The 26,182-nt window shown below is 48.0% G+C and overlaps 6 protein-coding genes across 6 annotated transcripts; 1 reads left to right on the forward strand and 5 right to left on the reverse strand.

The window, feature by feature from the left end:
• Positions 1 to 129: 129 nt before the first annotated feature.
• On the reverse strand, positions 130 to 1,565 carry F4807DRAFT_454469 (uncharacterized protein; the record flags this gene model as incomplete). The annotated part of the gene is made up of 4 exons (XM_048000584.1): positions 130 to 697; positions 757 to 1,133; positions 1,197 to 1,304; positions 1,374 to 1,565. The coding sequence occupies 4 exons, from the start codon at positions 1,563 to 1,565 to the stop codon at positions 130 to 132; spliced, it is 1,245 nt and encodes a 414-aa protein (XP_047849284.1).
• A 6,454-nt stretch (positions 1,566 to 8,019) lies between these two features.
• F4807DRAFT_454470 (cytochrome P450 monooxygenase) lies at positions 8,020 to 9,861 on the reverse strand (the record flags this gene model as incomplete). Its single annotated transcript, XM_048000585.1, has 6 exons — positions 8,020 to 8,192; positions 8,249 to 8,536; positions 8,611 to 8,744; positions 8,807 to 9,419; positions 9,468 to 9,690; positions 9,769 to 9,861. The coding sequence occupies 6 exons, from the start codon at positions 9,859 to 9,861 to the stop codon at positions 8,020 to 8,022; spliced, it is 1,524 nt and encodes a 507-aa protein (XP_047849285.1).
• Positions 9,862 to 10,806: 945 nt separating this feature from the next.
• F4807DRAFT_322356 (putative vanilly-alcohol oxidase) lies at positions 10,807 to 13,911 on the reverse strand. Its single transcript, XM_047995165.1, has 7 exons — positions 13,084 to 13,911; positions 13,003 to 13,013; positions 12,794 to 12,949; positions 12,353 to 12,737; positions 12,209 to 12,293; positions 12,111 to 12,149; positions 10,807 to 12,058 (listed from the first exon to the last, which is right to left on the reverse strand). Exons 1-7 carry the CDS (start codon positions 13,347 to 13,349, stop codon positions 11,195 to 11,197), a joined length of 1,806 nt encoding a protein of 601 aa, XP_047849286.1. The 5' UTR covers positions 13,350 to 13,911; the 3' UTR covers positions 10,807 to 11,194.
• A 620-nt stretch (positions 13,912 to 14,531) lies between these two features.
• F4807DRAFT_465404 (uncharacterized protein) lies at positions 14,532 to 15,080 on the forward strand (the record flags this gene model as incomplete). Its single annotated transcript, XM_048002272.1, has 1 exon — positions 14,532 to 15,080. The coding sequence occupies one exon, from the start codon at positions 14,532 to 14,534 to the stop codon at positions 15,078 to 15,080; it is 549 nt and encodes a 182-aa protein (XP_047849287.1).
• A 2,421-nt stretch (positions 15,081 to 17,501) lies between these two features.
• Positions 17,502 to 19,641, reverse strand: F4807DRAFT_465406 (putative multicopper oxidase; the record flags this gene model as incomplete). The annotated part of the gene is made up of 4 exons (XM_048002273.1): positions 17,502 to 17,650; positions 17,766 to 18,235; positions 18,293 to 19,305; positions 19,369 to 19,641. The coding sequence occupies 4 exons, from the start codon at positions 19,639 to 19,641 to the stop codon at positions 17,502 to 17,504; spliced, it is 1,905 nt and encodes a 634-aa protein (XP_047849288.1).
• Positions 19,642 to 22,067: 2,426 nt separating this feature from the next.
• F4807DRAFT_471827 (sorbitol dehydrogenase) lies at positions 22,068 to 24,215 on the reverse strand (the record flags this gene model as incomplete). The annotated part of the gene is made up of 5 exons (XM_048002966.1): positions 23,327 to 24,215; positions 23,130 to 23,257; positions 22,897 to 23,056; positions 22,354 to 22,822; positions 22,068 to 22,271 (listed from the first exon to the last, which is right to left on the reverse strand). Exons 1-5 carry the CDS (start codon positions 23,557 to 23,559, stop codon positions 22,068 to 22,070), a joined length of 1,194 nt encoding a protein of 397 aa, XP_047849289.1. The 5' UTR covers positions 23,560 to 24,215.
• Between the last annotated feature and the right edge of the window lie 1,967 nt (positions 24,216 to 26,182).

A 26,182-nucleotide genomic window follows, 5' to 3' on the forward strand; every position in this document is an offset into this window, starting at 1 on the left:
TACTCATTTGGATCATTAGGACGGAGGCCTAGGTGATTGTATTAGTCACGCTGTAGTCCGACAATCGAACCAGCTAATGTAATTCTTCAAAGGTATCACTCGCTTTTATTTGTAGGTATCTTGTTAAAATCAACCGCCCCTTTCACGGACAGACCACACTTGCTTCACTACAATACCATTAGGTGCTGCCGGTAATGACTGCGAGTGCACACTACCCCTATTTCCCGTACTGATAACGGTCCGTATACCCGTCTGGAGGCCCAAGCGAAGATCGGGCATCGTTTCCGAAAAGTCACTTTCGGTACTCTGTTCTAACCCCGAGGATTTGGTGCTGTGTAGTGATCTCATATCGTCATCGGCCTTCCGTGATTGCTCGAGGTCTATTCGGTTAAGCTCCGTCTCGCTTCCTTCCCTGATGTGAGTCCTCAATAGACTTTTATCCCGGTTCGTAGTGTGGCGTGAAAAAGGATTGGTTCCGCCGCATGTGTACTTATGTGGGGTGGTTGATGTCTTCTTCGATGATCTAAAGCGGCGAGAAACTCGTCGGATCAGTGGTCCTAGGGCGATTAAGGATGTGCAGATGAGACCTGAGGCTGACTCAGCCTCTCCCCAAGCTGCAACCGAGACGAGGTTATAGGACAAGTCCGTCGTGAGCCTAGCGAAGAAGACCATGCGACATATAGATATGACACAGGTGCTGTATATGGTTAGAGGTGTGTTTGCTCAGGCGAAAAGAGGGCTATAGTAGGTACTCACAAGAATCCTAGACCAAATATCGCAATGACTGCCCACTTCCGCCCCTTTTTCAGGTTCAATCTCCAAACAACAGGAATCGGAAGCAAGAGAATGACGACATCGGTTACGAGATTGCCGATCGCGTTCATCCATCCGAGGAGCTTACTGTCGAAGCATCTGCCCCCTCCACTACGATCCCAATAGCTGTAGATCGGGGTGCAAGAGAAGATAAGAACGAATTCTTGCGCGATGACCCAACCGCCGACGAGGAACATCACAACAAGATAAAATAATCGATAATGGGGAACCTCCTGCACCAGCCGGTAGTACTGGAAGAATAAACTGAATTTAATGAACATTAAAGTCGTGGCATAGGTGAGGGTCAAGAAGTAAAACAACTAGGTACGCGATATGAATTAGTACGTCGCCGAGTCAGTCATGTTGGAGGCATTTGTCCTTACTTTCCAGAAGTGAGAGAGCGTCTCTTCGTCTTTTATGTCCCACATATGAGACCCAAGCCCATACCTCGTATGGAAACATTGCACCAGGCCATTCGAAATCATACTAAGCTGTGGAATACGGTTAGAAATAGGTATCCTTGGTCAAGATACAAGGTAGGTGGTTTTCAAGCGACTTACCGTGCCAGCCACTGCGAAATAATCATCAATCCAAAATTGTTTTAATACGTAGCGTCTCGTGTATAGCCGAAAGCATACGGCCGTGGTGGCGAAGAACATACACAGCACCACGGCCATTATTGTCTGGCCGGCGCGGTTGTCATGGGGAAGACGGGCGTATGTGGCAGCGTCTAGCTCCCAATAGGTGCTCATGCCGGCTGCTTGATGCACCGGCCCCATTAGCACCTTGCTAAAGGTCTGAAATGTTTAGTCGAATCCGTTTCCATAACAGGTCGACCTTTGAAACATTATATAATTCAATGGTTGACGCAGTCTACGCGACAGAGAGGTGAAGACAAGGGAATACCAGAAGTCATTGATTCGTGCGCTGCCTGGGCTGTTTTGTCTCCCAGATATGTGGAGTCCCGCTGCTCAGTCCGACTTAGTTACTTAGTATACCTAGTAGTAATAGTAGACGTATTATCACTTTTTCACAGGCTACCCCTGAGGTGATCCCCGAAGCTAGCGCGATTGGAGGGCAGAGCGGAAATATAAGAAACGGCATAATGTACGTAGACTCTAGAATCCGAACTTCGAATGTGGAATCCCATACGACCGGAGCCGATGGCCTGGTTACCATTCAGCCATTGTGGAGCAAGTCCAGGGTCACAACGAACGGGTAAAGACAGAATTTTGGCGGGGACCGTAGTAACTTGGCGCTCTGGCGCTGCAGGCCTAAGCTACAGTCATAAAACAAGCTATGCCGTTTACGGGTCTACGCCGACCGATCTTTGGTCGCTTTGACTGAGGCTATTCGCATTAAGGCCTAGCTTCAGCGGTGGCAGTTTCGAACTTTTGGATTTTGTTTGTAACCCGCACACAAACCTACCGCCTTTTTCGTGAGATTTTGGTTAATCATCTGTGCCAGATTAGAATACATAGGTAGTAATTACAAGAATAATTACAACGCAATCTCGAAGATTGTTGGATATACTGAGAGACGGCGTAGTATGTAGTAGTAAGTACCCAAGTAAGCAACTTGCTTACGCACGTAGTTGCATATCTCAACCTATAACGGAAGACGTTTACTAGATTAGATGTTCTTTCCAGATGCCCGTAACACTGAGAGCTACGCTGAATGATACTACGTGCTTGAACGTATTATCACGAAACATTTTTCGTCACCCATTGGCCTGTCAAAAGTACCACGTTGGCTGAGTGGAAATTCTCCTAGAACGGGGAAGCGGAGAATGCAGTAGTTAAGGGGCAAAAGGGGACATTGCGGAAACAGCCTCATACATAATTCACCAGCTAAGCTTTTCATTCCGACGCTCTTATGTAAGTGACTCTCCACAAGCAGATGACGAATCGCTTGCATGATGTTATCTTACTTGACAATCATAGCGGCTTGGTACCTATATGCATGCATACCTACATAGGTACCTATGGAAGTTCTGAGATATTTGAACCAGAGACGAAGGATAGGCGGCTCTGTAGGAGGGTTTGCGCTTGGATCTCCCTTGGTGGGAACAGAGACTTCGTCAGCTCGCCTTGGCCGCTTTATCCATGTCTCTCCCGCATAAATCTGGAGAGATCTTCAATGGTTCAAAACATGATGGGCGAACTACTGCATACTGTGTGTGCTCATTTCCACCCCAGCCCTATGATGTTCAAATGCTAGTACGCATTGACTCCTAGAAATACATACACTAACCCTGAGTGGGCATAGACTGGTGTCAGATACAATTTCATAATTTTTGTGTTATCAGGTGGTCCGTGTGTTTTGATGCCTTGATGCCTTCAAATCTCTGGTTTTCACGTGATCTCCTTTGAGACACGATATGGAGACCATTGAAGATTTTGCAGTTAGTCTTGGCCAGAATCTCCTAGATTAAGAAGATAGAATTTTCTTTACACAATTAATTGAATTATCAAGTCTCACGTTATTCTGACAACTGGCGGTACCTGCTGCTGTGTTGACAGGGTCTAATGCCTTCTTATCGTCTTCATTCAGGTCTATTCTCCATTCTCCATGCGAGAGAGAGAAAAGTTCGGACTCAAGCATCGTCCGATTATTTAGGTGTTATGGAAATGTCTCCATCGTCTTCCGAGTAGGGAACCACTATCGGCCGTAGACTAACTCGGGAACGGAAAATAAGTTTTGCTCCAAGATAATTTCTAATTCGATTGAAGAGGGCACAGACTCACGTCACGCGACATATGAAGCCGGTAAAAAGACGCGGCACACTGTCACGGTCGCAACCAAGCTGCCGGCACCAAACTACCCTGACCACATTTACCGGACATAAGTATTTTCCCTATTGGTTCTGTCCCCAGATCAACATATTTACACACCCTTTTCTTTTCCTTTTTTCTTCTTCAGTTCGCTTATTCCATTATCTAATATCCGATCGGGTTTTCTCTCCTGCTATCCTAACGATTGATAAAATGATAATTTCTAGAGCATCAGAGAAGCGGGCGTGGCATCGATGAACAAACGCCCCAGGTATGAGTACCTACCTACCCACAGATGAAGTTCTCTCTCATGATCGTCGGCCAAGCAAGCCTATGCATTTCGACTGATCTCAACCAGGAACTCGGCTCGCGCATCACTCAAGACTCGCCAATCTAGTATTGGCAAGTTGATGGAACTTCAAGTCGCATCAACCACCATCGTGTCTTCTACCCCACAATGATAGCTTACTACTCTTATACATCCCATCCCAAATTATCCGACTATTCACATCATCTTCCATTAATCTACTATTAAGGAACTGTCAAGAGATGTTTGCCATCCACCCTCCTACCACAGACGCTCGTACTTCTTTACCGGTCTTCGTATGGTATCACTCGAATCATATGCTCAATACTTTTAATCCCCATCTCTGGTACCTATGATACCCATTTGGCTGATCTAATATCAAATCCCATCAGCACTCAAGATTTCCTCACCGTTTCAATGAGGACTCCGGTCCTTTAACTGTAGCCTCATTTTTCCAACACTGTTCCCCATCTCTACCCAGTCCTCTCTACTAGCCCCCTCTTTTCGTCACGTCTTCCATTGGCTATCTGCATCTCAATCATAAAAATACCTCCTTAACTGCCCTGATTATATCCCTGAAGAACTAATTCGTACACTATTCTTCAGATGAAGCTTAAGACCATCGACCAACGTGACACCATTTCTGCGCTAGCTAACTCTCATTTTACTAAATGTAAATGTCTCTTGTCTATATAAACACCTAGATGGAATTAGAAAGGAGAAAGGGGTAGGTGGAGAACTATCAGGCTGGTTCTATTAAGCGTGTCTCGCCCCCATTTTGTTCTCATTCTTGATGCATCTCATTGTCACAGGGCAATTAGGTAATCCATTTATATAGGGATTAGCCCTTGATTATATTAGCTGAGCGTGGGTATATCTAGCACTCCATTCTATAGGAGCAAAGCTCCCTTTTACTTAATAGATCATTCCGCTCACTATGCTAGAGATCCGGCACCCACAGACTGTGTGACTCTCATCATTTGACTTGTTCCGTGTCCTTTGGCAAATCAGATCCTTTCCTCTCCGTCACACTGTCGCGAGAAAGATATGTCATAATACTAGCAGGAAGATAAGGGGTTGAATGCCGGATAGTCCACGTGAATATCCTGATAAGCATAAGGCTCACCTCAAAGGCGTAGAATGGCCTTTCAGTGCTAATCAAAGCCTCGACAGAGTGTTCCACGCCATGGCAAACTGTGCGTATCAAGATGAGACAGATGCTTATTATAGTGTAGTGAGATTCTTCTGGATACCATGGGCCTTTGCAATACCGGCTTGAACACATCATCGATGAAAATAGTCGGCTATAGTTAGGAGAGATACGATGACAGTGCTTTAGAGGGCCAACGCCAACCACATTAAACCATTACCCACTGTGGGGTTGCTCTTCGGTTTGCAATGAAAGAGACGGCGATGCCATAGATCCCTTCGACAAGTAACCATGGACAATAAGGCGAATGTGGAGAGAACCCTTCTACTGTAGGTTCTATGGACAAAATGTAAGAACATAGTAGAAGAAACGGACAAGTGGATGTCGTATCTACCAGTAGTCAATAATAGGAGAGGCCTACATTGTAGTTTCCACGTTGATACGCTTTGTCCAGGGATTGCGGATGAATATTTGGCATACGGACTAACATAAAAGAGAGCAACGCTAACCATGTAGAAACCCAGCTGATCATAGTTTCGAAACGTGACGTTAATTCTGAATGAAAGCCCAACGACATAGATGAAATCGCTAGCGACGAGTAGGCCCGTTACTTTGAAGCCCCTGTAGCTACTGTTATCATAATACAAGTCTCGGCCACTATCAACGCCCCCTAGCTCAACTTACCAGGTAATCATAAGAGACAGGATCGGAAAAGTTTTACTAGCATTACAAGAGACGTACTTGGGCCGAGGCGAGAAACATTAGAAGGAATAATACCGCCATGTCCTGGTGAGGAGCGTATATCCAGAAGGATATACCTTCTTTGTCAAGAAAGGGGAGATAGAGTAGGTAGCTATCAACCAGAATAGTACGGCAGATCAACATGACGCAACATAATGTATGTCTTAGCCATTACGGTTCAGCTTTTTAGGAGCAGGCCAAAGGACAATAAGGAATCTCTTGTATAAACACGTTGTGTGCAGATATTTTAATCACGTCTTATTCTAACATGCAGGCGATGATAACTTTAAGGGGTAAGTACGAACTATGGATCCTGGGGTCTTTCCAATATCGATTCTTTTCTTCTACGGTACGAGTCTTTTCTTTTCAACGTCGTCGGCTTCCCAATTCAAGTTGTCTTTGCCAAGCCCCTTGAACGCCGCTTGTATGTCACCGCCACTACAGGACCTCCTGAATCCTAGCCTTGGAGGCCTGCGGACCAGATTCAATGCCGGGTAGCGGTGCCTTTCAGTAGATCAAAGAGCTATATAGGCACCTAGGTAACTCCCGGAGGCCGAGGCCGCTGCCGTCATATCATTTGAACTCAATCCGCCTTACATAAAAAGACTAGGAATTTACACCAAGTACCTGAGCATGGTTACCTACCCAGGTATGTTAAGGATATTCAAGACTCAACCATGAATTCTCTCGCGGGTTACGGTTCGGAGGTCTTTCCAAATGCGTCCATTGTTCCCTAATGGACTCTGTCAAAGTGATATATTAGAAGGTGGCATGTTGAGAAATACAACTCTACCCCATTATCTGCAATCTACGGTCTGTTCGCTCTCAAGCTGTGTTCAGGCCTCCCTATTTTCTCCATAAAAAGTCGGTTTGGTCCACAAGTACATGTTCAGGGATTGCTGTTGATGTTTCGATCGCTTTCAATCTGATATGTTGCTCAGGAGATCATATCTAAGTATCATCAGCGATCTGATCATCAGCACAGCGGAGAGTTTGAAACCTGTAACCGTTGCTTTTCGTAGTTGGTGGGTCCATGTCATAGTTATCGAAAGCTCTTTAACGTAAGAATCGTCAGCGAGGTTGATTCTGTTACCACTATAAACATCGTGTGTCATGGCCTTGAGATTTGAAAATGGAACCAAATTTCCATTCTCGCCTTGTGTGAAGACTTTATCAATGGAAGTGTAATCCATCGTAGCGCTAATAGGAGCGGAGAATACAAGGATAAAGATCATCGTTGTTATTACGAGCACCACTGCGACGATCGAGTCTAGGGACCAGACAGCAGTAATTGACTGATGAAACTTTCCGCATACTAAGGAAACAAGAGAAAATACATAGGCTCTCTTTGGGGAAGACTTACCATCATGTCTGATGCATGACAAGAGAGTTACTCATCGATATACCAGTGTATTGCGTGAAAATACGCCATGAGAACATGACGAAATTGCCCTGTGCAACCAATGGCCCAGATTATATCCGACGGTTTCGCCACCGTGAAATTGAGCCCCCCTAAGGCTCTAACAACCTTAGAAAATCTAGAGGAGGATTACCACCTTGGGACGTGCTGGTTCCGTGGTGCTTGTGTAAAGTTAAGTGACTTTCAGTTGGTAAGTAAGCCCATACCAAAATCAGAGCGATCCTAACTAAGTGCCTAGAAATAAAAGAACAAGGGGTTCTACGATTGCCTAGAGTAGAAATTTCTAGGGCAGTAATGTTATCCCACAGGTCGTTCGGCGCTGTAACTTCAAGAAATCCGTACAGCCGCATGCAATCAGCTTTTAACATGGATGGCGGAGATTGCCGCACTAGGATTCCACCCAACTAGGGGACTTGATAGGCACGTGCCGCAATTCACTTGATGAGGCTATTTACAAGGATCGAGCTGAAGATATGTGGTTTTACTATTGCGAAGGGTGAAATAACAGAAACCATAAATGTCTTTCTAATGGGTATGCGAATCCAGCAAACCACAGCAACACTAGCGAAATACCACATCGCCAGGTGCGACTTGCGCGTCGTCTCAGTAAATCAAGCTAGTTACTAAAAGACCTGTATCCCCGTGCCAAACCCGCGCGTCTAGTCGCCTTTTACCAAACTCTGCCTCCCAAGTCCACAATAAAGGAAAAAAGCACGCCGATCGTGAATACATACCACATATCTCATGCTGGACCCCATCACACAGCAACTCCGCCTTTAGCAGATAACCCCGCGCCCAGAAGATTCCACCTCTCTTACTCTTTACCCAAATCGACTCTGCATCCCTCAGCCGGCCTGAGAGATATCGTGATCGCCTGCTTCTCCTGCCCGGTCACTTGGACCTGCTCGCCGGCCGGGAGCCTAATGGACGGGAAGCGCTGCAAGATACGCACTATGGCGTACGCGCCTTCGGTAAGGGAGAAGTCCACTAATAACAGCTGGTGTTAGCATACGGAATTCAGAAAGATCAGGCAGGCAGCATACTCCCTAGACACGTCCTCGGCCCGCCACCGAACGGCAGGAAGATCCAGCCCCGGTGCGTCGCGTCGCGGGAGCAGAGAGGCTCTTCGTTCCATCTCTCGGGCCGGAACACCTCGGCGTCCATTCCGTAGAGGTCGGGTCGCCGCTGGATGCAGTAGGCGCTGTAGAGCACGCTCATTCCCTTGGGGACTATGATCGGGGATTTACCATCGGGCCCGCCGCCCGTCGGTAGCGCCGTGTCCCTAAGCGCCGTGCGCGAGATTAGGGGGACTGGGGGGTGGAGTCGCAGAACTATTGAGTAGGTATCGCGTTAGACTAGTCCGGTGCGAGAACTATCTAGGTATCTTATGGAGGTTGGGGCCCACCTTCTTTCACGACATTCTGCAGATGCGTCATCCGAAGCAGATCCGCGCGCGTTAGCGGTGCGATAGTCTCGTCGACCTCGGCGATTTCTACGCGGAGTTTTTCCATGATCGCGGGGTGTCTCACTAGGTGGAAACTATTGACATGTAAGGACGCTTTTGGCTCCGGACAAATCTGGTTGGAGAGAGGATTGCTTACAAGGCCCACGCCAGGAAAGTCGCGGTGGAATCTCTGCCCGCGGTAAGGATGTTGATCGATTGGCCTCTCAAGATGTCTCGGTCTGGGAATTGCTCCGCAACGGTCTTTAGGAATGGGGGTTTCTTCGAACTGGGCGCATCGTCGGCGGTTCCCGCGAGCGTCTTTTTGATGATACTATCCGCGAATTGGTGGATGATATTGCAGGCCTTTCGCAATCGCTTGCCGTCGACGAGCCAGTATAACTTTTGGAACTTGAGTCTTTTGGCCGAGATGCTTTGCGCCAAGTCGAACGCGCCTTCGAAATCGTGACCGACTATACTGGAAGTCGGTCGCTGGCTCCATACAGACTCACCGAACAAGAACTCGGTGGTGACGTCGAGCGTCAAGCGGAAGAATAACGGTTCCAAGTCCACCACGTTAGCGCCGTCGTTAGCAATCGCTTCTAGAAGATTGTCTACGTGCGGTCGGTAGATTTCCAGGTCTTCATAGTGGCGATGGTAAAAGTGCGGGCGCAAAATATCGCGTGAATGTTTCCATGCGTCGCCTTCCTGGAGGAAGATCCCCTCGCCTAACAGTGGATGGAAGATGGTACGCCGAAAACCCAAACCCCAATCTGAGTTCGGTCAATATCGAAGCCCGTAGAGTCAACAATTTCACCTACCTTTGAAATTGGATGAGAGCAGGGCCTCTATGTTGGCCGGTTCGATGGTGAGGATGGATGTATTCATCCCTACAGACTGGCGAAAGGTATTGCCGAGTCGGCGAAAGTTGTCCATGAAGAATTCCATCAAGCGCAGCTCATCAGATGCCTTCAAGGTCATCACTAGCAGATCTATTCCTAAGCGCCATCTGTTCGCCTGTGGAAGCGAGTCGTAGGCGCATGCCTCCGCTCCTTTCGCGTGAGATATCCTCGTCTGCGCAACGTTAGACTCCTTATTCTTTTCCTCTCGCAGGTAACATACCCTTCTACGAATCAGTATGTATCCTGCTCTATAGAAGTAGAGTGCCACCGCTACTAGAACGGGGTAGAACCAAATGTGCATCGTAATAGACATCGTGATAGACATTAGGTGCTCACGTAAGATGTGACATCGGATTAGTTAGTAATGAGGCTCTTGCGGACTTGGGAATCTATAGGTGATCTATCATGTCAAATAGAAGGAAGATGCGAATGTCGAAGGAATCTTGCGGTGCTACGTTGATATTCATTATGAAGGATTTGCGAACCCGTTCCCGCGGTATGGCATTCCAGGAGCGGCGCGGGAACTACGGGTTTCACAGAAATGTCGCAATGAGGAGGCGCCCTACTTCCATCGTGCATATGTTAGCTGCTTGTTTAGGATCACTTACCATTTGGAGATACACTCCTGCGGCGTCACTCAGCTGTCTTAGCTGGATCACCAATAAGCGCACACATTTTTTAAATAAATATCTAATATTTCTGCATGAGGTGCAGACGATAGTTGCGAGCCGTACGAATCAAAATACGAATTCGAGGCCCTTTCCAAGCCGCTGGAATGGGTCCCTGATCGGCTGGTTGCATTAGAGTATCGCCGTCTCATGTCATAGGTTGCTGCTACGTGTTACTTTATCTGGTTCAATCTAGTTCTTGGATCGTCTTACCGAATTTGATTTTTCATTCGTCCTCTTACCAACTGCAGAAATAGGAGCCAATCCCCTAACAGTAAGGTGTTCTTTGGCTTGCATGCGTTCCTCCATACATCGGACCAGCTCCGCAAGCCTTGCGGAGGCCCACGATAGATCTCAAGCCACTCCCGTCACAATCTCTAGCGAAATGCCAGGCACAAAAACGCCAATTTCTATTCCCAACTTGATTTCAGCTCTTACAAAAAAGGTTCTGGATTTGGATTATTAATCTATGTTTCGGATAGAGATCCAGCAGCAACCTTCTCAGGGCTCCAATCAGAAATTGTGGCATACATCTCCATCGTTCGATCTTCAGCTACTGTACCATGATCCGAGAATCCGTTGCCTTTCCGTTACCTTCCAACCAGGCGCTTTGCCCCGATCGGTGATCGACCCCCCGCTCGAGTAGCCGCTTAAGTCACGACAATTTTTCCACGCTAAGAAGAAACGAATTCGTATAGAAGTGTGTTGGTGGAAATCTACCTACTGCCGTAAAAGGATGTTGGCCGAAGCCTTTGCGGGGATCCATCGGCGAGCCGAAAACCATATTCATGATTGGATATGGTCCAATTTTGTACGCATGGCGTCGGCATGTGAGCGTCACGGATCATAAGGTGTTCATGCACGCTCGGATACTGGGGTGCTTATCTCGACGACGAACCCACAGTCAATACACAGGAATAGCTGTCATTCTCAAACGGGCTAGGAGTATTTCTTGGCGTCTATTCTCACGAACAGTGTCTAAGACGGTGCAACACCATCGCCTTGAGTGTTCTCACCACTATCCTTCGTCATCTCCCACCCGCGATTCCTATACTTCTTCGGCCAAATGCCGCACCGTCCCGGCGCCATGATCCCGTTAGGATCCAGCGCGTCCTTCAACTTCTCATGGAACTTCATCAGCGCGCCGTCGTTCCAATTGTACGTCCCGGCCACCTGATCCATCAGCACCAGATGCGTCCTGTACTCGCCGTACCCCAGCGCCGCCGCGTCGTCCACCAGGTGGCGCAAGCAATCCAGCACGGCTTTTCGGCGCTCGGGATCCGCGCGATCGTACACCAGCTCGACGATGAGGTGCATCTCGCGCAGCCCGACGCAGAACGCGGGGAACAGATCGACGCCGAATTCCTCGTGCCGCTTCTTGGCCAGGTCGTACAGCCTCGTCGCGTCGGAGCCGCGGATCGGGCTCACGGGCGAGAAGGCGATGTGCGCGCCGTTCGGCATCCAGTTGACCCAGCGCAGCTCCTGGAGCTCGGGCACGCCCGCGGCCACGCGGTCGCGCGCCCAGAAGTATTCGTCCGCCGGGAGCGTCGAAGGGTCGATGCGGCGCGCGCCCGCCACCTTCTTGAACTCGGCGTCGACGATGGAGAGCTTGTACTGCCGGATGTGCGGCGGCCCGTACGACATGCCGTAGTAGGCCCATGTGTAGTCGCCCATCGGCCCCGTCGCGGCGACGGCGTGGACCACCTCGCTCGGGATCGTGTCCGAGCCCTTGTAGAAGTCTGTTCGCGGCCTGCCGCTCACTGCGATGGACTGTGTGACGTGGCGCAGTTGCGCGACGTTCTCGAGGATATTGCCGATCCGGAGCGGCCGGATGATTTCGATCTATTTACGATCTCTCAGTTTTGCCCTTAGAAACGTCTTAGCTAATGCTTACCAGTTGATGAAGGTCCTCTTCCTTCTGAAAGGTGTAGCACTGTCGATTGTAAGGTTAGCATTTTCGATTGGTATGTACTGATTAGCACTAGACCTTACAAAGCTCTCATATCCTCCTGGGTTTGGCATCAGTGTCATACCCATCTTAGTGACGATACCAAAGTTCGATTGCGAGAATATTCCGCTACAACGCGAGAAGGTCAGCAGGGAATTATTGGAATTGCACGCTGGATGAGGACAGACTCGGAATATGGGCCAAAACCGTAGGGAAATGTCTGCCAGGTATTGTTCCCTGGCAACGCCCCCATTCCCGTTCGGATAACCTCCCCCGTTGGAAGTACGACCTCCAAACCGGCATGGCATGCCCAATGGTCGCCGTACGGCGTATAACCAACACCTCGGTCAACCGTGTTCCCTATTACCGAGCCGCCACCGACATCTGGGACATCGACCCAAAGGTGATCGTATCCTTTCTCTTTGATCGCCTCATACAGAGCGAAGAATGAGACGCCTGGCTCAAGAAGACAGGTGTAGTCTTCCGGGCTAATTTCTAGGACCTTGTTCATGCGTCTACCGAGGTCGACGAGAACAGCTCCGCGAACTCTAGGTGCTGCACCGCCGTATCCCACTAATCCTGTCAGCCTCTACGTTTCACCGAAACTCATATATCTCCAGCGCACATACGATTTCGACCCATTGAGATAGGGTTAATAGGAATCTTGTATTTATTAGCCCATAGGACAATCTGCTGAACCTCTTCAGTACTGCCGGGATAGACGATTGCCGATGGGACCAGCTCTTCGTCATCGACGACCGCCATTAAGTCATGGGTATTTGGATCTATATATTTTTTAGTAAGGTTAATCTCCCATCGTAGTCAACACTTAGCTTACGTTCCATATACCTGCATTAAATGACCAATGTAAGAATACGTATATGCATCAGATTAATCTATTATTAATAGATAGACTTACCATCCATCTCTTAGGGGCTTATCGTTGCGTTCGACATTCTCTTCACCCAACTGCTTGCCAAGCTCGCCTAGCGCATCAGAGAACACCTGTTCATCAATGCCATGCGGAATAACAGGCAATCTATTTCTCGAAGCCTTCGGCTTAGTTCTTGTTTCAAAGACACCGACTTTTGCTTTCCGAGCTTTCTCTAGCAGATATCCAGGAATGCCTGAGTGCTTCTCCGAAAGCAGGGGTACGTCCGACTGGGCTTCCTCTGAGAAAGACATGGCGTAAGTATCTAAGACAACTAAGTAGGTATCACTATGATCTTCAGTGGCTTAGAGGCTGCAGAACTTTTGAATTCTTATATACAACATTCGTAGATGGCCGTGCCAGGAGTATCGCAGAATCCGGTGCTACCCCGCAGGTAGTTAACCTCGTCAACGCATCTGCCGAACATTGACCCTGCCTTATGCCGACCCACTGGCGTAGAAAGGTGGTTAGAACTCCAATTTCATGGAGAGCGCGTGGCTTGGGGGATAATAAATAATCTAGAACGGCTAGATTAAGGGGGCGTCTCCAAAAGTCTCGGGAATCGCTTCCCTAATCTGCACGTACCCGACAAAAGCATAGTAGTTTCAATTGCTGTCCACCATTATCTAATTGCTGATTCAAAGGCTAGAGTGGTATAGCCAAAGCATCCCAATTGTGGCAGTCTTATGATGATCCAGCTATAGCCTGTCTACGATTTATGCAGCCCACCAAGTCTCCACCCTTTTCTCTAAAGACGTGCATATTGCCTACCTACCCACTCTCTACACATGAACAAGACCTAGCTCAAGTCTTATTCAACATATTGAGACAGCATTACCCCGGGTAGTCTAAAACTAGGACCTTCCACGGCCTCGAATACTTTCATAATGAGCTCGTTCCAATTTGGCCTAAACGCCATGTTTCGAATCATCTGCTTCTTTTCTTCCCATTAGTAGTGTTTTTCATGTTATGATACACCAAGTATACACGCTTGGAACTCGGTCATCCTAGTAACTTTCTGAAAGGGAGAGAAGACTCTAGGAGACTGGTGGTTGACTAAACACTTCCTCTACCACTACGCGGTTTATTATTGTATTTTGGTGAAATCTTACAAAGATAGGTACACATTATCATGAAAAGGAGACTTCAAATCACAGTGGTGAGGGAAATGGGTATCACATGACCCATGATACTCTGGCTTGTGCGGGGCAATCTAGATACCTACGTCAGCCCCCACATTTGCCCCTCTAACGTACGACCCCACCCTCACACCGATTGATCGATTGATCGCAGGGGACAAACAGAGCTTCAGCTAGCAAGCTACTAGCTTAGCTCGTCCAACTTTGTTTCATTGCTATACACCTTCTACATTCAAATCATCAACCATTACCTTCTACATACACATACATACCGTAATCCCACTTCCCACCAAAAAAATGCCGGGCGACAAGATCGAGCACCCCACCCCGGCCGAAGCCTTCAAGCAAGCAGCGAACCACGCGGCGCTCCTGCGCGCGCTGTTCCTGCACCCCAAGTTCAAGTACGCGCAGCCGCCGACGGCGGACTTCATCAAGCCGGACCTCGAGGCGACGCCGACGGCGCTCTTCTTCGCCGCCGACTTCGTGCAGAACACGTACATCGAGTACGTGATCCCGTTCCTGCCCGCCGGCGCCACGCGCAAGTGCAAGGCCGTCGCCAACCCCTGGGCCTGGAGCGACCCGGCCTACGCCTGGGAGTGGGAGTGGGACGAGGCGGACGGCGGCGGCGCGCTCAAGGACAAGGATGGTAACGTGAAAGAGTTTCCCAGGCTGCCCCAGCGCGAGGCCGTCGAGAAGGTCACCGATCTCGTCGGTCGCGGGTTCATGGCGAGGAAGGTCATCCTTGAGAACGGGACGGATCCGAAGGCCCAGCTTTTGGCCGGGGGCCAGACGTTCGATTTCGGCGAAGAGGTGAGGAAGGCGGTTGAGGAAACGTATCCTTGGTAGGCGGGGTATCGTTGATGGGCTGATACCAATGTTGATGGTCGCGTCAATGGTGGTTGAGTGCGTCCAACACGTGCGATCACGAGAGTGCATGATAATGACGGATTTAAAAGGGAGTTTGCTTATGAAGGCGAGAATGATATGGGTTTGACTTCATTTAATTAGATAAAAAATGGAAAGAATAAGGAAAGCAGGGCTCTTCCAACTCAAAAGATAGAGAAAGAAATATACAATACAGGCTATATCCTCAACTTGTATCATTCTTCTGAATTCAGATTGGTTTAACTAGGTAGTTTATTTGCCTAGGTAATTACCTACCTACTAAGACAATTCGCCTAGCCTATAAGCCTCCTCCTGATTCTTTATATGCCTCGGCACATATGATGTTCACAAAGTTGCACTAATATCTGAGACATGAGTTCTTTTGACTACTGCTAAGTACCTAGGGTATCTGGCCCCAATAGATCCCATTCGCCACGACGATGTGGACTGGGCGAGTTGCTACAGCGAGACAGAGTTCCCCATACGAGCATTTTCCCTCTTGGTGAGCTAGAACAAGATCACTGGTCACTGGATCACAACTCGGCTTTATTTCTTATCACCTTTGTAGCCGCCCGTAGACCCTCCAGGGCCTCCGAATGAAACGCCTGCACCTCCTCCGATGTTGGACTGGCTCGCACCGGCCATCGCGGCTTCGTTGCGCTGGCCTTGGGTCTCACTTCGAGAGGCGACACCTCCTGACGCCTTGTCACCTTCGGCTGTGACCTAAACATACGATCCCACCGTTAGAGGTAGAAACTTTCATAGGGATGTTGTGCTTCTCGAACCTGTGTGGGTTTGATGTTCCCGAATTCCAGTTTGTCCTTAGAAGCATTGTCTTTCCCCATGTTGATTATCTGTTTGGCCCTTGGCAGTTGAGAGTAACATTGGAATAGAAGTGATACTGACTGCGTCGGTCGTCTAGGCTTTTCTACTGATTTATGTCATACTTCTACGTGTTTATTTGATACGTTAGGGCCTATGTCAACATTACGATAAAATGGGGTCTAGAGGTACCAGGATAGTTGAACATGTGAAGAGGCAAAGATACTTCAGACGGCCCCAACCTTAATCTGTAAAGGGGTTCCCGCCCACAAAGAGCCTGATGATCTAGACCGCTAGGAATAACACATTATCAAGAGTCATTGAGGAGGAACCCAACATTGAAAGTAAAGAATCCCATTGTCGATGCCTTCGTTGGCAACTCTCCCCATTAATTCAGTTGTACAAATAATCCGGATGAAAAACTCCATATACTGGTTTATCTCCGCAATCCCATTCATGTCGATATCCAATATCTCGTTCGAAACGTTCGTTTCTTGGCTCGAAAGTTCGTTACTACATCAACTCGGCAGCCGCTCGTGCTTTTTTACACAATAACACCCATGGAGTTTCTAACTTATTGATCGTATGACTTCGGTTATAGCATGATCGTTTTCGAAGACCTCGCAGCTGATCTCATTGTTATTGATTAGAAGGGATCCTGTAGTAGTATATGCCAGTTAAAATTTGGAGATACATGCCTAGGAATAGAGGAGTTTCAACGTATATATATCGCGTACGACTTTCAAGCGAATCGCGCTAACAGCAAACTTCGGATAGTAAATACGTTACTTATCTAAAGGATACAGATATGAATATACACAGTTTATCTAATAAACGACACATATCACCAATCATCAAGTCCCATTGGATCAAACCACCTGATGGACGGTGAGTTTATTGATATTAGCAAGTTTCAGAATCGTAATTTCAGTTCATTCTTAGTTTCTCTCTTCTATATGCTCGATGTTTAAATCCCTTCACTTGCTCTGATTAAGCTCGTGAGTTAAGGCGCGCTCACCAGTCCTGCAATGTTACAACACTTCCACCGTCTAAAGTTCCTTGCCTTGCCTCATTTCGATGGTCAGCCCATTTTAACCATGTCTCGCCTTATAAGGTATATCGGAATGTTTCGAAAAGAAGCTTGAATCCTTCGACTTCGGGAAACACCGAAAACCAAGCCATGGAAGATAGCAGGGTGGACGATCCCTTCAGCCCTCCAGGGATAAGCAGCTGAAATGGGCTGAATGGGTAACTATTACTAGCCTAGAATGCAACCTTGCGGCACGGCGTCAAAAATAGATGAATTCCGATTGAGGTTCCCGGTCCTCAGCAGCACTAGCGCCACGGTAAATCACGATGCGCATTTGAGGCGCAGGAAGATATCCGACGAAAGGGCGAATTGGGATATCTACCTATGAACTGAGATGCTACCATATACATATGCAGTCGTTAAAGGATATCCAAGAATGCCTCATATATACAGTCCCCAAATGCCATCTAACATAAATCTCTTTTCCGAACGCTCGTGATATCTTCGTCAAATATTAGCTAGATCATAGTCTATTCTGAATAGTATTCCAACACTAGCGGGTCGTAAGTCTCGTTACCATAAGCACTACCTCCATAGTCTAGATATCCACTGATGTACGGTGGAGGGATCTCGCGAAGAATCGTTAGCGCGTCACCAAACACCCAGACGGTCTGCATGCCTGCAATTGAGAGTTAGTGTCAATTTGCTGAATCAATGATATAACAGGAAAGGAAAATATTCTACTAGCTGATAAGCGTCGAGGGGTTATCAATGCATGGGTACGTTGAACTTACCCATAATCATATGCTGCAGGATGTGGCAATGCATCATCCACGCACCCACGTTGTCTTCGGTGACTCGGATTCTCCATGCTCGCCAACCAGCTGTAGTATCGCTTTGACCCTTAGACGTGTACCGGTGTAGCATTGTCGTGTCGCGCTTCATGGGTGTATAATTCTGAAAGCGTTCTTCGTTGGACGCGGCATCGTATGTGCCATTCCCAGATCCAAGGTCCCAGTAATGCTCACCATGTCCATGCATAGGATGATATTCAAACCCACCCGTGGGGCCAGAATTGCTCTGCCAAACAATGTCGAGGACCTCGCCGACTAGGGCCGGGAATGCTCTGGTCCCTGGATCCCATCCGTTATTGGCAAGCGCTGCATCGTAATCTGGAGTTTTCCCATCCATGTATGCTTGAATTAGATAAGGCGTAGTGTGCCGCTTTTGAGCCTCGTCTTCAGTCCATGATAAGTTGTTTTGTCTACAATACTTGTTAGTTACTCTTCTGCTGTCCTTGGATAAGATAGTGGACACTTACTCCCACACCATTGATCCTGTTACCGTGCCGGCATCGTACGAGCCGTTGATAATATCTTGGTGGACCGTGACGTAGAGAGTACGTGTAACTTCATCAAGCGTTGGGAATGGCGTAGGTATGTTTAAGGGTTCGAGAGTATATTCTAACCACTTGGCAACTTCGTCGCCATCAGGCGGTAGCGAAACCGGTGGCTTGCTGGGAAAGTTTGGTAGATTAGGTCGGTGCCGTTTGCTGTCTTGTGGTTTAGATCCGTGATCCGATGAACGACTTCTTCTGAGTTTCGCCGTTGAATTGCTTGAGCTGGTGGTATTACTGTATTGTAGCAATGCATAACCCCCCATATCTTCCGGGCGCCCGCGACTCTCGAATCGAAACCAGTACTGACCATCCTTCCCATCGGCGTCTACTTCGTCTTGGGTTTTAGTCGTGAGTAAAATATCGAATCTCTGACCACTTCCTATTTGGATATGGTCCGTCATGGCAGGCTTTGAGTAATACCCATCCGCAGCGATGACGGTAAGATTGGTATGTTCTTCAATGCCGAAATGAACGAAAGATATAGCGGTCCCGCCAACGAATCGAACTCGATAGGTCGTTTCAGGATCCACATCTATAATATATGGTTTGCAGGAGTCATCAGGCGCATCCTCGAACGACTTGTTTCCCGTGCGGTCGTTAAAGATCAATGCGTTCGGTTCTCCTGACCACTCAAAAGGTGTGGATGTAAGTCCCGTTTCTACTTCTTCATCTGACTTCATATACCAGTCTGCGAACACGACTGGGATATCTTCGTCATACTCATATGGCGGTTCGTCTCGGTCTTCTACTACCAGCAGTCCATGCGCCGTGACTGCTTGGAATCCCATGTGTGAATGATAGAAATACGTGCCAGCATCGCCTACTTCAGGGTGTAGTTCATAATCGAAGAATTTGCCCGGTGCTATAGGCCATTGGGACACTACAGGCGCCCCGTCCGAAAACGGCGCCACTCGCATAGTGAGGCCATGCCAATGCTAAGTCTCAAGTGGTCAGAGGCTGTTATATCTCGGCGTCTTGGTCGAGGAATTCTCACATACCACCGTGAAATTTTTATCAGACATGTCATTGTACACTCGGACCCAAGTCGTCTCCCCCTCCTTTAGGAACAATGGCGGTCCAGGCATTGTCCCATTGAATACCACCGACTCGCGCTGCTCGCAATTCATCGTGATGGTTTCGAAGGTCGCGTGGAGCACATATTCGGGCTGCCATGAGTCGTCATGAATGGACGCCGTCGAAGCGACGACGCATGTTTGCAGCAGCCCTAGTTGAAGTATTAGTGACGGTAAAAGGCCTAAATGCCAGCGCATTTTGAAGAGACGCGACGAACTGATGGGCTCGCGACAGAAACAAGCCAGCAAACCTAACACTATAACGTTGGTAGGCGTTAGATTGTTTTATACAACTTCACATACCGGGGCATGTGAGAGCTAGAGCCGGCCAAGGGTGGACCTGTGGTCAGCTTCGGCAAGCATTAGGAGCGATGGAATGATCTCCATCTTGACTGCTACGGTACGTTCCTGGGACCCTTGTAGGATTGCAGTTGATCTTTGGTGTGAGGACATGTAACTCTAGTCAGGGGGGGGGGGGGGGGGGAACCACATTGAGGGTCTTCAAAATGTGCGAGATCATCCACAAGCTAGGCGGCTAGGCAAAGTGAGTAAGACCTAAAATGGGGTCTACCCGTGGCCCGCCACGCCCATGGTAGTGGATATGTCCTGAAAATAGTTACGCAGCGGAGAGCTAATGTGGATTCGTCACGGTACGGTATGTATTTTACCATACGATCCGCCACTTCGATCGAGAGAGTATCGAGGATGAGGGATCACAGGAGCATACTTCCAACCATAGCCTATCGCAAGTACTGACATGGCCAACGGAGACCGTACTCTTATGTCGGAGCATCGGGATCGGAAATGAGATGGCTAACACGCAGACACGATAACACAGCGGCTCCAGCCGTGGGGCGCCTATGCATGCTGCAGCTCCACAGACAATGTGGTCTAAACCCGAGCTTTCGAGACATCTTTTTTGCTTTTTCGATTCTCTAAATTCCGAAGATGGGCGATCGAGCAGACGGCAATATCGGATACATTGGTTTGCGATGCTTGCTGATTAGATGGGGCCGACCGCCGCACGTCCTGCCGCTGAGTAACGATTGGAACAGATGCCAAGGGTGTCCCAAGTCGAAATTATGAGCTACAAGAGCTACTCATGCCCGTATCGGCAATTGAGAAGAGAATTTATCTTATTCGTCCCCATTCCGTCCTGTTTAGGAAAAATCAGGTCTCACTAAAAGCCTGATTGGTGTGGCGATACAAGTAAAAGGAGTAAGTTAGACAACTAACTCAAACAATGTCCAATGGGTGTTCGAGAAAGGATATAAGTTTGTTAGGAAAGATGTTGTAGATGGTGAGTTTAGAGTTTAGTAAACTTGGAGGGTCCAAAACATTTTGGGACAACGTTTCAGATTCCAGCGTTCCAGTGAGCATTATGCAGCCGTGGCCACTGGCCAGTCAAATTCCAGGTCGTGCTTTCTTTTTCACTGTGCCTGGCTAATTGAATTCAGCTGCTTCGATATTGCTTATCTAGGCCTGTGGCTCCAATGAGATCTCAGGGATAACTGGAGATGAACTTTATTGCTAGAAATCTGTCTTACTGCGCAGGTACAATCGACCCAGGAGCAAGTGACCCGAGGCGCCGCCACACCTGTAACACAGTGCTTAGCCACTACGGGGTACGTATCTTTTTCCCCAACTTCTAACGTCCATCCATGGATTTCTAACCTCATTCTTTCAGAAATCAGCCGCATCTCAACTCACCTCGTATCCCTCCTAACCGCCCATATCAGAACCTAGACGAGCAACGCGGTATCATAAAGTTAGCCAAGTGGTGAGACAATCACGTTATATGTCATAATCTATGGAAAGCCTTAAGACAATTAACTACTTCTCGTGGATTTAATTGTTTGACGTGATGTCTTCTACCTACTTACATATCAGATGCCTACACATGCATATGCCAATCGTCCACATTACCTATCTCTCATGCATATTATATCCTAGCTTTCCGCCATGAAAAGCTTCGCGAGAACAATGAACAGCCTTCGGAGAGCGGAAATTTGGGAATACCGTCTCTCGGTCTCCCAGTCCCGATATGCCGCCTGGAATTAACTGTCACAATGAAGAGGACAGAATAGGCGATTGAGATGCATCAATTTGCCTTGTAATAAAAACCACCCGACGTAGGGCGGTGTTACGTGATGACAGCAGCGACGAAAATCCCGGTATTTAAGACCCGAAGGCGGCATTAGACGATATTTTCCGGGGACATTGGAGCTGGACCCGATGTTGTCCAACATTACACGAAAACTCACGAATACACGGCCGATACGAGTCATGAGGATATTTTCCAGTAACGGGTTCTCTTCGGTACGGAAGAATATGGCCGATCATACATGGATACAATACCCACTCGATCCTCGCTACCAACTCTCGCCTCTCGCGCCTCGGCACGGCACTCACAACAGTAGCCCTGTAGCCCTCATCAACCTTTGCTTCTGCATAACCGCCACAAGTTCATCTCTCAACCTGCACGCCAATGCTACAGAAGCTTGGGTTGATGGTTGACCGCCATTGGCAGATCCGGTTTTGATTAACTCAACGCCACCTTATTACAACAGCCTACTTGAACTTTTATACATGATAAACGGTAACATGAAATTTACGCCTCTCGCTTACAGCGACGCGTCCACTTCGTCGACGATATGGACCTTAATACTTCCGTTCCTAACATCGGCGCACAGCTCGAAAGCCTCAATAGCCTTCTCGAGCGGGAATTTGTGTGTTACCAACTTGTTGAGATCGAGAATGCCACCGCTCATGCAATTGATAGCGCCTGGCCAGGTGTCTCTATATCGATTGATGAACTTTAGGTCGATCTTGGTTGATAGCAACGGGTTAGCTAAGGAACACCAAGAATAACTCATGGATATTGTTCTTTGACAACATGAATAAACTAACCTCGGCAAGGGATAGATGCATGAATGGAATGTTGTTCATCACGGGCCTACCAACGCCAATTACCATAATCGTCCCCCCTCTACGAACAGAGAAAGCGGCCGTGCAGACACTGCTCTCGACACCGGTACATTCCATTACTGATGCCGGCGCGGAGTATTCATCATCTCCGAACAGTTTTCGAATCTCCTTTGCATTTTGCTCGGGGCTCAACTTGGAATTGATCTGGTACGTCTGGCATCGCGGGACAAATTCCTTCGCAAATTCGAGACGTCCCTGGTCAATATCTGTTATGACCAGGGGGTGAGCACCAGAAGCCCTTGCGGCTGCTAAGGCAACGAGTCCAATGGGCCCTGCGCCGCAGACGAGTGAAGGACGGCCCAGCTTTACATTTGCTCCTTTGATGCCGTGCAAAATCACACTCAGCGGTTCAAGCAATGCGCCTTCGGTATAACTTAAGTCATCTGGGATTCTAAGGATGTTAGACCCTCGCCTAGATGGGCGATCATCATCGAGTAACTCAGCCCAGTCAACGGCAGTACTTACTTGTATAGCCACTTTGCAGGATGGACCTTAAATCTCTGGATAGTCCCGTTATATGGCCAAATTCCAGAGAATTTGACATCTTCGCAAAGGTTATACCGGCCTTCCATACAGAGGAAGCACTTTTCGCATGGTTCCTGGGGCTCGATGCCCACTCTATCCCCTAAACGACCGAGTCAGCAAATTCTGGCCAAGGAGAGTCAACTATAAAAGCGTGATAGACAGTTTAGACTCGCCTGGTATGAGATTAGTCACTCCTTCTCCGCACTTGAGCACGACGCCAGCCGCTTCATGTCCTAGGATGCAATCGCCCCTGACCTCCAAAGATCCTATGCGCCCTGATTTCCACAAATGCATATCTGATCTAGACGAAATGTTAGAGGCATTTATATTGAGGGCACATCATAGTTCAAGGAACGGGACTAAGACGTACCCGCAGATTCCCGAACACTTAATCTGCAAAGTGACCTCCCCGGGACCAGGCTCTTGGATAGGAGCATCTACCAGCTTCAACTGGTGGTCTTCGGTTACTTGCAGTGACGGGTTTTTAAACCCCTTTGCGTGACCGTTGGTATGGCCGTTAATATGGCCGTTGGTGTGGCCATTAGTGTGGCCATTTACATGGGCGCCGTTCACATGGGCGCCGTTCACTTCTGCAGACGGCATGTCGAACAAGCTGCGTGTTTCAAAAATAAAATGTCGTAACTCGTTTCACGGAATAAAGCTAGACAAAATCGATATTCGTTTCAGATGGAGGAAGTCCACGATGGCCTAGAGAATGAAAACTCCAGGTCTACCAACGCCGAGGACCGAATCTCAACTTATAACCTTCGCTGCGCCCCCGTTGATTTCTTGATGGCTTCAGTTGATGAAACCTCGGCATTCCCAATTAGGACATCCGGCGGCGACATCGTCAATAAATGTCCCCAAGACCTATCACGGCGTAAGCATGATATAGGCCAATGTGGGGAAACCATGCCCTATTGGTCTATTGATCCCATCCCTGTTCTATTCTCGACCTGTCAATAGTCCAGAACACCCAAATTCGACCTGAAGAGAGATTCAATTCGCCCCTCCGCCACCCGCATGTTCCGCCCGTCAGGCTCGTCTCCACAACTGCATCCTCTTCAGCACGGGGGAAGAGAACACGGTGATGCTACTATGGCATTGCATAATCCCTACCTCACATATCGTCCAGATGCTCCTATAGGACTATATAAGGACAGATCCGGTTTTTGGGCCTTAGCCTCTTAAAACCCTGCACTTAGAGAAGTATAATGGAGTGTTTGCTTCCTCATCCGGGTTATCGTATGTCAGTCAGTATGTGCGATTTACCCTCGCTAAGCCGGCGATTCCTGTCGTATTACAACTCGCTACTACACTTCGGTAGGCATCTATGTAACGCTATATTGCCAAATCTCGCGCTGTAGTATCATGATAGGACTTGAATAGGTAGTCAATCTATTTCATCTACTTCGTCACGAGATACGGACGCGCGTGTGACGACACGCGACTTATGTTTGGCACAATAACGAAGCGCACCCGTTGGCGCCGGCATCCGGACAAGATAGAAAATTTCCTGAAAAGGTCTTTCCGGGACCAAGGCCAGCCCCTCACTAGATTGTATTTCCCACCCCGCCCTTCTTCGGCTTTCCCATCCCGCAAATAGATGGTCGATGGACTAGATTTCTATGGTACGTGCGATGCCGCTGCTTAAATCCGGTCGTGATAGGTACCCAAGGTAAAGTTGGCGACGGGAGGACCCACTCGACATGTGGCGAGATCGCTCTTGACCCTAATCTCGCACATCTCGGGATACGGTAGTGGATCATGCCTAGCGCGAGATTTATCGTTCCGGGAGTACCAGAACTGTCTCAGGATATGGTGAAAGATTTTACAGACCTACATCGATAGATTCGTCATTGTTTTTCTCACATCAAGTTGGCTACGGAATACAATATAAGGCTCAGAGTGACTGTGTCTTATCGGTTTCAAAAGCCAGCGTTACCGCCATCGGTAAAGACGTCATATACAATCTAATAAAAGAAAAGCATAACCAAGATCGACGTTGTGGCAACCAATAGCCGGAATCGAGGCATTTTTTTGCATTGTCGAATACTCGGCGCGGAGGTGGACGCCCGTCTTTTGCCTGTTTGGCCGGGTTGCAATGCTGTGCCTGTCGATCAGGCGAAATCGCACATGTGGGCCACCGGTTAGCATGGAACGGGCCATTCTGCCGGGATCGCGCCGATCTTTGAGAGGTTGGTAATTGTGGGTTTTTCGCTTCGTCGCCGGCGTGCTGTGTCCGTGTCCGGAATGATTGATATATGGAATATATGGAGATTACGGAGGACGCTTTCAAAATATTTTGCCATAGGGAATCCCTGCCAGGCTCGGCACCAGTTGCAAGACCTCCGTTGACAGCTGTCAGGTTGCATCACCGATAATACCCAAGTAATCTCTAACTTCAAGAGCAAATACTGCAACTTATAATCATACTAAATTGATGCACCCTTTTGTGTAAATTTTACCATTCAATCAGGTTTGTAAATGTATAAATTTTAAAAAGTTAGCATAAAGTGGTAAAACGAAACAATTATTTAAAATACGTGTTTAACTTTTAACCAAGGGAACGGCTGCCAGACAGCTGGTCTCAAAGCTGGCAGGTAGGTGCCAGACCTGGCAGGGATTCCCTATGGCAAAATATTTTGAAAGCGTCCTCCGTACTTACGTGGCATTTCTCCCAACAAAATTCCCGTTGCGTGAAGTGCAGTAAATCATAACACCAGTCTAATCATCTAGAAGACAGCTAGAAACCAGAATTTTTTAAACACATTATTTCACCTACCGTGTACGTACCTCTAGGTAGTTAACCGTCTTCATCTCACTTAACTAACATATCACCAGAGTTCTCAGATTCAACTGATGGCCTAGCTGATCAGGTTCGGTCTATTATGAAATATAACACTACCTAAATAGTAAAAGAAGGCTGTATACTATCGTCCAATGACCCATAAATCGCTTCTGATGAGTGTTAATGGATATGAGGGTCTTGTAACTATGAGTTTCCAGATATCATTATCACAGGGCAAGGCAATGCGATGAAATATCAAGCGACATTGACATGGCGGATGGGATAAAAAAAAGCAGAGTAGAAAGCGATAGAATCTGTTCTCAAACGGTGCTTACATCTCGGACAGGGCATTGCACAGACAAAACAAACAAAACAATTGCAATTTATTTGACTGCCTCAAACAAACATAAATAATTCGAGAGTCCTGTTTGTTCG

Source organism: Annulohypoxylon truncatum, assembly GCF_022578515.1.
Source record: "Annulohypoxylon truncatum strain CBS 140777 unplaced genomic scaffold F4807scaffold_52, whole genome shotgun sequence".
Lineage (NCBI taxonomy): Eukaryota > Fungi > Ascomycota > Sordariomycetes > Xylariales > Hypoxylaceae > Annulohypoxylon > Annulohypoxylon truncatum.

Coding starts and splice junctions, on each gene's coding strand:
- F4807DRAFT_322356 (XM_047995165.1), bottom strand. CDS start 13,349: ATGTCTTTCTCAGAGGAAGCCCAGTCGGACGTACCCCTGCTTTCGGAG. Junction 12,738..12,793: donor TATCTCAATGGGTCGAAATC/GTATGTGCGCTG, acceptor TGACAGGATTAG/TGGGATACGGCGGTGCAGCA. Junction 12,150..12,208: donor CAGGAGGATATGAGAGCTTT/GTAAGGTCTAGT, acceptor TACAATCGACAG/TGCTACACCTTTCAGAAGGA.